The sequence below is a fragment of the Ictalurus furcatus genome, chromosome 25 (assembly GCF_023375685.1).
Source record: "Ictalurus furcatus strain D&B chromosome 25, Billie_1.0, whole genome shotgun sequence".
NCBI lineage: Eukaryota > Metazoa > Chordata > Actinopteri > Siluriformes > Ictaluridae > Ictalurus > Ictalurus furcatus.
This window is the reverse complement of record NC_071279.1, coordinates 14,209,900-14,222,246: the sequence shown is the minus strand read 5'-3', so window position 1 is coordinate 14,222,246 and position 12,347 is coordinate 14,209,900. Positions and strand designations below refer to the sequence as shown.

Genomic DNA, 12,347 nt, shown 5'->3' with positions numbered 1-12,347 from the left:
GACTCTGCCCCTTAGTTCTAGTGAAAAGAAATGTTAATGCTACAGAATAGACATTCTAGACAATTGTGAATTTCCAAGTTTGTGGCAACAGTTTGGGGAAGACCCACATTTAGGTGTTATGGTCAGGTGTCCACATACAGTACATTATGATTATTCATTAACTAACTAAACTTAACTGTATGGAAACATGGAAATATGGTTTTATTAGAAGTGCTTCTTTATTTTCTAGCATTTCGTAAATGGCTGACAATCTTGTAAGAACACACACTAGAGAAGAACTCAACCTCAAATTTTCTCGAATTATTATTATTATTTATTTTTAAGATTGATCTTTAAAAATTGTGTCTATTAATTATGTGTATTCATAAATTGTACATTGTTCTAAATCAAGCTCAGTATGAAAAAAATAGACATAGCAGAATTAGACAATTATAATAGAAGAATAGAAAAATGATGTACCAGGTCCAGACTGCGACTCCTGACTACATTGTAAAGTCACTCAGATGTTGTTTTGAAAATATGTTTTTATTTTTAATGGCCTGGTACTTCCAAGTAAAGGAGCGCACCTACACTCTTAGAAAGTTACATGCATGAAAAGTGCGTGAAAAATCAAAACAATTCAGGCAAACTGCACATGTTATATGTTATGAGGCAATAACATTTGTTGATCACTTGTTGATCACTAAACATTTTCCAAAGGGTGTTTCAGCTCCTGTTCCCAACCCTTGTTTCTAAAACAATGCAGCAAAACCACAGCAATATTTTTTTTTTACACGTAATTGTAAATTATACAGAATTTTATACATTGTGGGTGAATTAAAGGACAAACTAGTAACACACCTCATCATCTCATAGCGGGATCAAATTAATATAATTTTAAAAATGTAAAAATGATGTGCTATGTCGAGACAGCGACTCCTGACTACTTTGTAAAGTCGCTCAGAACTTGTTTTGAAAATATATTTTTTTAAAAAGGCATGGTACTTCCAAGAAAAAGAGCGTGCCTATGCTCTTAGAAGGTTATGAAAAATGCATGAAAAAACAAAACAATTCAGGCAAACCCTATGTATTATATGTTATGATGCAATCACACTTGTTGGTCACATGTTCACTAAACATATTCCAAAAGGTGTTTCAGTTCCTGCTCCCAACCCCTATTGCTAAAAGAATGCAGCAAATGCTGCGATGATAGCTATTCACACCTAATTGTAAAATATATAATGTTTTATACATTGTGGGTGATTTACAGGACAAACCAGTAGCACATTATCTCTTAATACTACAACCCTGATTCCAAAAAAGTTGGGACAGTATGGAAAATGCTAATAAAAGACGTGTGATTTGTAAATGTACTTTGACTTGTATTTAAACAGAAAAATGTATAAAGACAAGTTATTTGATGTTTTACCTAATCAACTGTATAGTTTTTTGAAGATAAACATTTATTTTGAAATTGATGCATGCAACACGTTCCAAAAAAGTTGGGACAGGGGCAATTTACGACTAATAGCAATGTGACAAGTTGAAATAAGAAGGTGATCACAGTATATAAGGAGCCTCCAAAAATGCCTAATCCTTCAAGAGCAAGGATAGGTCAAGGCTCGCCAATCTGCCAACAGATGCATCAGAGAATAATCCAACACTTTGAGAACAACATTCCCCAAAGACAAATCGGAGGATTTTGGGCATTTCACCTTCTACAGTGCACAATATAATTAAAAGATTCAAGAAATCTGGTCAAATCTCTGTGCATAAAGGGCAAGACCGAAAGCCACTTCTGAATGTGCGTGATCTCCGATCCCTCAGATGTCACTGTCTTAAAAATCGTCATGAGTCTGTAATGGAGATCCTGACATGGGCTCAGGAATACTTTGGTAAACTTTTGTCTGTCAGCACCATTCACCGCTGCATCCACAGATGCAAGTTAAGGCTTTATTATGCAAAGCAGAAGCCATACATCTACACTGTCCAGAAGTGCGACTACTCTGGGCTCGTTCTCATCTGAGATGGACAGTAGCACAGTGGAATCATGTTTTGTGGTCAGAAGAGTCAACATTTCAAATAGTTTTTAGACAAAAGAGCCGTCATGTTCTCTGGGCCACTGAGGAAAAGGACCATTCAAGCTGTTATCAGCATCAGGTGCAAAAGCCAGTGTCTGTCATGGTTCAATTCAATTCAATTCAATTCAATTTTATTTGTATAGCGCTTTTTACAATAGACATTGTCTCAAAGCAGCTTTACAGAAATATCAACATGGTATACAGATATTAAAGGTGCGAATTTATCCCAACTGAGCAAGCCACTGAGTGGCGACGGTGGCAAGGAAAAACTCCCTAAGATGTTTTAAGAGGAAGAAACCTTGAGAGGAACCTGACTCAGAAGGGAACCCATCCTCATCTGGGTAAATTGGTATGGGGGTGTGTCAGTGCCCATTGCATGGGTAAATTGCACATCTGTGAGCAGGACATCCAGAGCAGGACAATGCCTGGGCAGTGGTCACTCAGTGGTTAAGACACTGGACTTCGGACTGGAAGGTCATAAATTCAAATCCGAGCACCACCAAGCTGCCACAGCTGGGCCCTTAACCCTCAACTGCTCAGTTGTATAAATTAGATATATGTAAGTCGCTCTGGATATGGCCAAATGCCATAAATGAAAAAATAAATGAATGCCAAACCACATTCTGCCCGGATTACAAGGGCATGGTTGCGTAAGCAGAGAGTGCGGGTGCTAGCATGGCCTGCCTGCAGTCCTGACCTGTCTCAGATGGAGAATGTGTGGTGCATTATGAAGCGCAAGATAAGGCAACAAAGGCCTCGTACAGTTGTGCAGCTGAAGAATTGCATAATGGATGAATGGGGGGGAATTCCGCTTGCTAGACTTAACCAACTGGTGTCTTCACTCAGCTCCCAAACACTCAATAAGTGTTATTAAAAGAAAAAGTGATGTTACACATTGGTAAACAGTCGACTGTCCCAACTTTTTTGGAGTGTGTTGCAGTCATCAGATTTGAAATGAGTATATTTTCAAAAATAAATTAAATTCACAAAGTAAAACATCAAATAATGTGTTCAAATAATGTGTTCATGTGTTTTCAATATAGTACTGTATTGTAGTATTGTTTTTGTTGCATTTTCCATACTATCCCAGCTTTTTCGGAATTGGGGTTGTACATTATAAAGTATTACTTCATTATTAGCAGCTCAGAAGTTATTTGCATTGTGACTCCAAAGTAGTGTAATCTTCCTTGGTCGTAACCCATTGTGCTGTTTCCTATTTAGAGGTATTTAAAGGTCCTATTTATTTGCCTGAGCTTTCTTTGTCATGTGATGGCATGTCCCCGTTCAGTTAGAGTTGTTTACTCTTGGCTCAGTTTACACCTCCCATTAGCTATATAGGCTACCAGAGTTGTCAGAACAAACACACAGTTGACCTTTGAGAGCCTGAAGAATTGAGCTTGATGACTTACTTCCTCCTGTGCAGCTTAACAAACGCACTAACTGAGTCTGAAGTGTTTTTCATGTCATGTTATGATATATGAACTGTTGCTAGTCCTGTGTAGTTTGACTAATGGTTATAATGTTTAGTCTAAAGATTATACCTAGCAAGGGAAATATCACCTACAAGTATTTCAATGTCACATATATTGCATTGCATATTGCACATACAGTACATATATTTTGTTCTCTACACTTTATTCGCTTTACTGTACAAAATGTTTTTTTAATGTTTTTCTACGTATAAATGTATAAATGTCAGAATATTTATATATTGAATACTGTTATATTTGTAAAATTATATTAACTAATTAATATTCATTCTAAATTACAAATCGTTCTATTTATGTTTAGCTCTTCTGAATTTAACAATATGGAAAATGTTCTGCTAGGAATGTATTGTACCAAGTGTTTTACCAAGATTATAGTCGACGTTTAAGCCGAATTAAAGGCTTCTTATCATACTTGCTAAATAAAGCCTACCTACACTGTCTCTCTCTATGTAGCCTATGTTTTCCCTGTGAATTACCGCACAGTATGCGAGTGCGTGTGAGCGCGCGCTAGCGTGCCTGTTTATGTGCGTGTGCTCTCACTATTAAAGCCTCCTTTCCCCTCATTCCTCTCTGTGTGTAAAAGCACTTGCATGGCTGTTTGTGGAACAACTGATTCTTATTTAAACATAAAGTCAGATCGAAGAGATGCAGAGTTTCCGAAAAGCGATATAAAAGCTGCATTTGGGAAGATCATCGATACCAGAACGGCATGAATTTCCAAATTTTCCACATTCAGATAAACTAGTAAAGTAGTTAACTACTTGCATAAACGAGTTGGACAATATAAAAAAACCCGATTATTAAAAGCCTTTGATATAATCCATTTCACTGCAAACATGCGAATAAACAAGGCAAAGAAACAAACAAATAAAATATGAAACTGATGATGATGATGATGATGATGATGATTATAGAATTTATATTACTACATTCATTAATTTTGTTCTGTCTGTTCTCAAATATATTAATATATTTGAAAATATATTAAAAATATTTATTTATCCCTCAAATCAAAGTATATATTGAGTGATCATTTTGATCATGATAAATTTAATCATGCACATGAAAAAGGAAGGTATCAAATCTTAATATTTTGTTCAAATGTTCTTATTTTTATCAACTTAAATATTTATTGTTATATTTCTGAATGAAACACACACACACACAGACACACACACACACACACACACACACACACACACACACACATTTCATTTGAACATGCGTTTATTAGACACAGATGAATTTTGACTATAAATAATATAACTAGGATTTCGTTGTGGAAATCACAATAACAAACAAATTCACATTTAATACATTTCTTAATTCTGCTTACAATTATTAACATTAGGTAGGTATAATTATGTTTAATTGTATACTTAAAATAAAATAAAATTCAAGAAAAAAAAACGAATTCTCTAGACATAGACTATCATAAATTTACCAAATTAATTAACACCAATTTCATTGTTTTTATGTTTATCATTTATTTTAATTAACGTTATTATAAAATTAAATGTCATTACAACGTCCAAAAAAAACAACAAACAACTGACCGCAAATATTGCAGAAATCACCTGTGGTCCACAGATACAGCTATGAAAATTAAATTAATTACCGATTTTAACCATTTCAAACTTATACCAGTAAAGTGAGACTAGTATAATAATCCACTTTTTGATGGTATCCGGAAATTTCCCTCTGATGGAAGTCAGGGTTGCCATGTTAAATTGAGTCAAATGTTTGAAATCCTCACCAATTCAATATCATCCACAGACTACGTCACGTTTGGTAGTAAAAACTGAAGACATCATGAATCATATTCAATAAAAGCAATTTAAAGTATAGCTACAGGGTTATTGTTGACTTGTTGCAATCCCAGTGTTATTTGGAAACAATACCAGTTGGTTGGAGCCCAGTTTGACAACCGTGTAAATAATGCAGCGTCTCCAGAGGGTTTGACAGACATGACCACAATACAGCAATTAGCCTATACTTCTGGTACACACCAGAACACACGGCATGCATCCGACAACAGAGAGACGATGAAACGTCAGACTTCTATTACAGGGCAAAACAAATAGTGTAGTCTATTCACGCATATTGTAGCCCTTATTGAAAGCTTTGGGATTAATAACTACTAGCATCTAGCTCAATTGAATACTGTAGACAAATACCCAGTTTGCTAATGTTTTGTTGCGTCCCACAAATTTCTCAAGTAAGGCAATCTTAAACATTAAGATAAACCGAAGTAAAGAGCTATCAAATAACGCATTTTGGTATTTTCCCAAAACATTCGATAGTCGCAATATATTTTAACTTGCTTAAATGAATACCACTTAAATAATGTACAAGCTTGTTATTTTTTTTCCTGTAATACCAATTTAAATGAGGGAGGTGACCAGTGCCATGGAGCGCTTATGTCATTTCAGGAGAAGTGGATTGCGCGCATTGGCTTTTGCTGTCACCGGTGTTATTAAAAGTGATATATAAACCTGCGCTTGTGTTTGTTTTTACCAATTTTAGAGTTTCACTGAACATTTATAAACATTATTTGTACTGTTTGGGCTTTTGTCCGTGTTTATGAGGCTGAGGTGGGTAAGACCAGGCTGTGAACGCTGCTCAGTGCCTCATGCTGCTGCTGCTGCTTAATCAGAGGACTGGGAGGTTTTCTGTCTGCCACTGAAAATCAAAAGAGGGGGAGGTTTAGAGAAATAAATATGTCGTTCATTTCATCCCTGTTTATCTAAACCGAACACACACTGAGCTAACAATATTTTTAGCAATGTTTTTTTTTTTCTTTTTTTTTTTTTTTTGACAACATGCAGCCATCTTAAAAGCAAGTAGCATTAGGTGTGGCATGCACGCGCAGGATTCTCATGCTGAATTAACCCTAGGAGGCATTATCCATCAACATTAAAAGCACATTTAGAAGTAAATGCTGAACAGTCGTGCATATGATCCAAACAAGCCAGTAAGTATAAGACCTCACCATCTGATGGTGATTTGAAGTTCATGGCAGTGTGAAGGTGTGAGTCGTTATGCGCCAGGCCTGTTCCCTGAGGCTGCCAGTGATGCCCATAGTTTCCCCCGTACACCCCGCATTGACTGGGGGAAGAATAGGGGCAGGGGGGCATATATCCGCTAAGACTCGAGGGAGACTGTCAGAGATACGAATACACCATTAGTTTGAGCTTAGAAACTTAAAACAAAAAGGGTCTATAAGTGATCATGAATGTAGGTAAGAAGGTAAAATGAATAACGGGTTAAAAACTACAAATACTAACACACTACACTACTTTCAATGCATCCAGTTGGGTGAAGGGAAAGCTAGATCTAGGAATGTGTAGAGAGAGGGCACGCGCTTATCTTTTAAACAAGTCTACTGTAGATTAGCAATCATCCGGGTTTTCCACTAATCAAGCCTTGATTTATCACTACTACACATCAACAATAACGACCAAATCACCTATTCAAATAATCAAAAATTAAGCAAATATATCATTTTAATTTTACACCACAAACCATAAATCTGGATCTGGATGAATGTTCATGGTACTGGATTAACATTTACTGAGTCAACACCTACGCTACTTGACATTTGTGATTAATTAACACCAAGACTGTCATGACATGTACAAGTGCTGAGCCAAATATACAATACAGTGTTCATCATAGCGTGTGGTTGTCATGTCTACATCTCACTTTATGCTCTTGGATGTGGCCTAATTTTTGTTCCATCAATTATGGGAAAATTCAGCAGGTGATAGAATTTTGTTCTCAACAAAACCAATTCCCAGAATATAAGCGGGTTAGAAGAACAAATTTCAAGGTTAGACTGAAGGCATACTTTTACCAGATAGAGCAGCAGAAAACATTTTTACCGTTTGCGCTTATTTATTTATTTATTTACTTATTTATTACTTTTTATGTTTAGAATTTTCATACCACCCATTTTATACCACTTTACGGTTAAGGTTCAGTGTCAGGATTATCGCTACACTCGTAGATAAAAAGGTTGTTCTTGTAGCTTTCTAAAACGCTTCTATCTGGAGCTCTTTCTCATTGGGAAGTTATATTTCTACACGAATACGTTCAGTTACAGGGTTTTACAATCACTATTCTGTGTTCAATAATTTTTTCCTAAGAGTATAGATAGCTCGTTATTCGTACAAATTTGTCGTGAGATTTGCATAAATGTGGATTGATTTGCTACTTAACGGGTCAATCAAACGGAGAAAATAGATAGAATACATAGTTAAATGCATTAATTACCTGATTGTATTTAATATCGGTGTCTATATGTGATCTGTCAATGCCATTAACCGCATGGGAGGGAAATGAAGTTCTGTTCACACATGGCCACTCCTCCATTTTCTGCTGATATCCATCCGGTCCAGCGATGGCTATAGAGAGAATCAGAAAACGCTTTAATTTAAATAATGACCAGGAAGCACGCTTTAATTGAAATAATATGCAGCCTGCAATACGAATAAAAATGAATTCATATACAGGCCTACTGTTGAAATGGCAATGAAAATGAAAATGAAAATGAAAATAAAAATGTGAATTTAAAAAGTGAAAAGGAAATATATGTTATTATATATATATATATATATATATATATATATATATATATATATATATATATATGTTATTAAATATATATATGAATATAGACTACAGTTATAAGAAAAACAGTAATCAAAGCGCTATGATGTTATTCATAATATAGCCTATAAAGTCATTCATAAGACTAATGAAAGCCATTCAAATGTATCATCTAATGGTTATTGAGGCTACTATAAATGACCCCCCCCCCCCCCCCCCCCCATTCATTTGTAATAAATAAATATATGGGCCAACATAATATTTATTTGTTGTTTGTTCAACTAAGATTATTGGTATTATTGTTATTTTTGTAAATAATAATAATAATCATAATAATAATAATAATAATAATAATAATAACACCACTATTAGCTACTGTAAATAATATCACTGTCAACACAGGATTTTAATAGTTATGGTTACTCGAATTAACTGTATTATTTACATTACAATTTATTACAGTTATTACATTAATCCCACCGATTACTGCATAAATTGCAAAAAAATAAAAAATAAAATAAAAATAAGAAACTAAACGACAAATAAATTCTGTTTATCATAAGGAAACAATTCCATGAATCCTTTATTGATTACTATGATGATGAGATAAGCCTAAAGACTGAAACCGTTTAAGTATGAACTGATGTGGACTATTATTTAATATCAGATAAAATCAGGAGCCTTTTATTCCCTTACATTTTCTTTCACGCTTGCACACCAATGTTTTCTTTTATTAACCATAGAAAGCAAGGTAACCAGGCTAGTCTAGGCCCAGATGGGGAAAAAACAAATAAATAATAACAAAGTAAAATGTCCCCCAACCCCCCCCCCCCCTTAATTAATTAACACAGTGTCCTGTGCTACCTAACACACTGTCCCAAAGAGAACTAACGTCTATTAATTCATCTGCAGTGAGGGTCGCTTTGGCTCCGGAGCCTATCCCGGGAGCACTGTGCATGAGGAGCGAATACAGCACTAATCTATTGCAAGGCACCACACACACACACACACACACACACACACACACACACACACACACACTTTTATTAGTTATATTTATTTTAATTACTATATTAATTAATTACTTGTACAGAATGATCGTAGTTAATGTTCTATATTACCTTACTATCTATTTTAACATGCTGTCAAATTCTTAACCCAGTCTCACTGTAATACACTGTACCATCTACCTAACACACTGTTTCCTATTACTTCCCTACCACACTAACACACTGTGGATTAGGCTGAGACACCTAACACGCTTTCCCTAATACCTATTACACTGTCAGTGATCACCTAACACACTCTCCAATATTAGCTACACAGTGCTCCTGTTATTATCCATGCCACTGTCCCACTTTCCGCAGTGTACAGTATGGCACGAAGTACACATTATCAATTCCCGCTTTATACCATATTACCTGGCCATGTTCATTTGCTCACTGTTCCATATTACATTAACACACCATCTTACTGTCCATACCTGTTCTATACTGTACGATATTTGCTATGACACAGTCCCCAATAACACCCCCATAATAATAATAATAATAATAATAAGAAGAAGAAGAAGAAGAAGAAGAAGAAGAAAAAGAAGCGGAAGAAGAAGAAGAAGAAGAAGAAGAAGAAGAAGAAGAAGAAGAAGAAGAAGAAGAATGTTTATATTTTTGTGAAAATGTATCAATGAACATTTGATATTTATTTCATATTTGCACATTTTATTGTTGGGAATCACAAATTCATTATTATGTTTGTTTATGCATGCGTTTTATTTTGTACTTCATGTTTTATATTTTCCTTTAGGCTACTTTTTTTTTGCATTAGTTTTGTATTTCCTGTGCATTTTTTAATTTGTTTGTCATTTTGTATTTTTTTAGATAGTTTTTTTTTTTTTTTGTATCCTTAGATTTTCTGCATTTTGCTTTCGTCTATTTGTCTTAATGTAAATGTGATTCTGGTCTCAGGGTTTATTACCTGCTTTAAAAAATAAATAAATAATAAAAATAAAAAAAAATAGGAGAAGAAGAAACAAATAGCTAAAGTGGTTGGTTAACTTACCTGAGGGGTCCATGAAAGCTCGTATGCCTAAAATGTTGCTGACGGTGTGCACCGAAGGCCAGGCCCGGGACAGACCGACCCCGACGCCAGGAGGGCCGCCGAGTTTTGCGCTGGTAGGTGAGATGGCGTTGGGGTATGAGTAAGCACACATCGGACTGTAAGGAATCGGCGGGGCGGGAGGTTTAATGCTGCAGCCGGTCTCGTGCTGTCCGGGCTGCGACAGATTCCCAATCTTATTCCTCAAAATGCGACTGATGGAGCTCACCGACGGCACGTTGTATTTGTCGCACACAGCGTCGGCCAGCAGCCGGTCCCGAATCTCCCACGCGAACATGCCCGGGTCCGCGCGTTTATACTCCCGTATGCTTTTCACCACGTTGGGTGTGGTCACGCGCGGCTTGCTGCCGCCGATGGCTCCCGGCAGGACTGAGCCAGTCTCGTGGTAGCGCGCTAAGATCTTGCTCACGCAGCCGTGAGAGACGCGCAGCTGGCGGCTGATGTCGCACGGGCGAATACCGAGCTGCGCGAGCTCCACGATACGCACGCGGATGGCGTTGGGAAGAGGCCTCCCGTTCACAAACACGCCGCCCAGCTGATTCACCTCTCCGTACGACGGCTGCTCTGTAATAATAATAATAATAATAATAATAATAATAATAATAATAATAATAATAATCCACATAGGCTTAACGCTTAATATAGAAATGCAGCCATCAACTTATATATTATCGATTACTAGAACATTAATTTACTATACTAGTATAGGCCTAGTATAAATAATTTAATGCCTACTATACTACAGGTTCTATGCATTTGTAGATTAGTAGAATAACTATAAAGATTTAATACTATGCACTAATCTATTAATCTCCATATTAACATCACATGAAAAAAACTGAAGCCATCATTTATTTACAAGATATCATGTTTTATTTATTTATTTATTTTATTTAAGACTACACAGCACAAAAACTTCCACTTTAACATATTAAAATAAGTCAGTTGTTGTAGAGTTATTTTCATTTGTCTGGAGAAATACATGTATAAGAAAAAAAAGACTAAAATGTTAGCATGTTTAGGTATAAACTAATATAGCTAGTCTAAGATAAAAAGTCAGAGTTAACACAGAGTAAAGACATAACAGTCTAAGATAAAACATAATGTATCTATTTTGTGATTGTTTTTATTTTCAAATCCACGTTTTAAAAGGAATAGGCTATAAAATGCACTTACCCATTTGCAGAGACTTTACGGTGTTCACTCTTTACTCTGACCTTGTCCACATTGGAAAAGCAGCTTCTTCTTGTCTCCCGTTTAAATCTGACCTCCACTTTCCACTGGAACGTTAATGAGAGTACTGAAGAGCTGCACACTTCTCCCAGCACAACGGCCGGTGTGTGTTTGCGTGGATTAAACTCCTCCCTTTAGTTTAAACTCTTCATCACACTTCCTTTTGCACTCACGCTGCTCCAAAAACATAGGTTAATGCAGCAGCAACCACAAGAAAAAAAAAACACTGGGTATTTACCAGCTCAAAAGATTTTTCCCCAAAGAAAAAAGGGAAGCACAGACATTGGTCATTAGGCATCATTTGTAAGTGATGACCTTCTTCTTCTTCTTTCAGAGAAGGTATCTTCTTATTTATGAGAAAACATTGTTGTGTTGAAAATGTTAATTAAATTTGTTAATAACAGTTTTACCCAAGAACAAAAAGCTTTGAATCTGTACAAATATTATCTGTAAGATCTAACCTATCTACGTGCTCTGAGTTTTTGTTTTTAGTCTAATCAGACTGTACATTAACTCTGTAAAGCAGTGAGTTAATGTAGAAGCCATGCTCACATAAACCACGCATGCGCAACCTGAAAACCTGCCGCGCATTCGTGGTAAGAGCTTTAGTGTGAGAACATGAGTGCAGTGTGCACATGCGTAGTTCAGGAATAATACTGCTGTAAAAATAATAATAAAAAAAGGTCCAGTGTTAATTGCTTAAAATGGAAGTGAAGTTTAAACACATTGTGATGATTTTCCTGTACGGAAAGCGAAGCAGAAATATGTAAAAATTTGTAAAGATATAATTAAGTTTTTTAGTTGTCAGATTCCTGCCTCCTTCTGACAGCAAGTGGAA

The 12,347-nt window shown here is 35.9% G+C and overlaps 1 protein-coding gene across 2 annotated transcripts; it reads right to left on the bottom strand.

The window, feature by feature from the left end:
* Positions 1–4,767: 4,767 nt before the first annotated feature.
* Positions 4,768–11,543, bottom strand: pax1b (paired box 1b). Of its 2 annotated transcripts, none has more exons than XM_053614636.1 (5): positions 11,453–11,543; positions 10,220–10,840; positions 7,826–7,956; positions 6,543–6,711; positions 4,768–6,232 (listed from the first exon to the last, which is right to left on the bottom strand). In XM_053614636.1, the coding sequence occupies exons 1-5, from the start codon at positions 11,454–11,456 to the stop codon at positions 6,132–6,134; spliced, it is 1,026 nt and encodes a 341-aa protein (XP_053470611.1). In that variant the 5' UTR covers positions 11,457–11,543; the 3' UTR covers positions 4,768–6,131. The 2 variants fall into 2 exon arrangements, with proteins under 2 accessions (XP_053470611.1, XP_053470612.1); XM_053614637.1 differs by having other exon boundaries at positions 6,143–6,232; positions 6,543–6,658.
* Between the last annotated feature and the right edge of the window lie 804 nt (positions 11,544–12,347).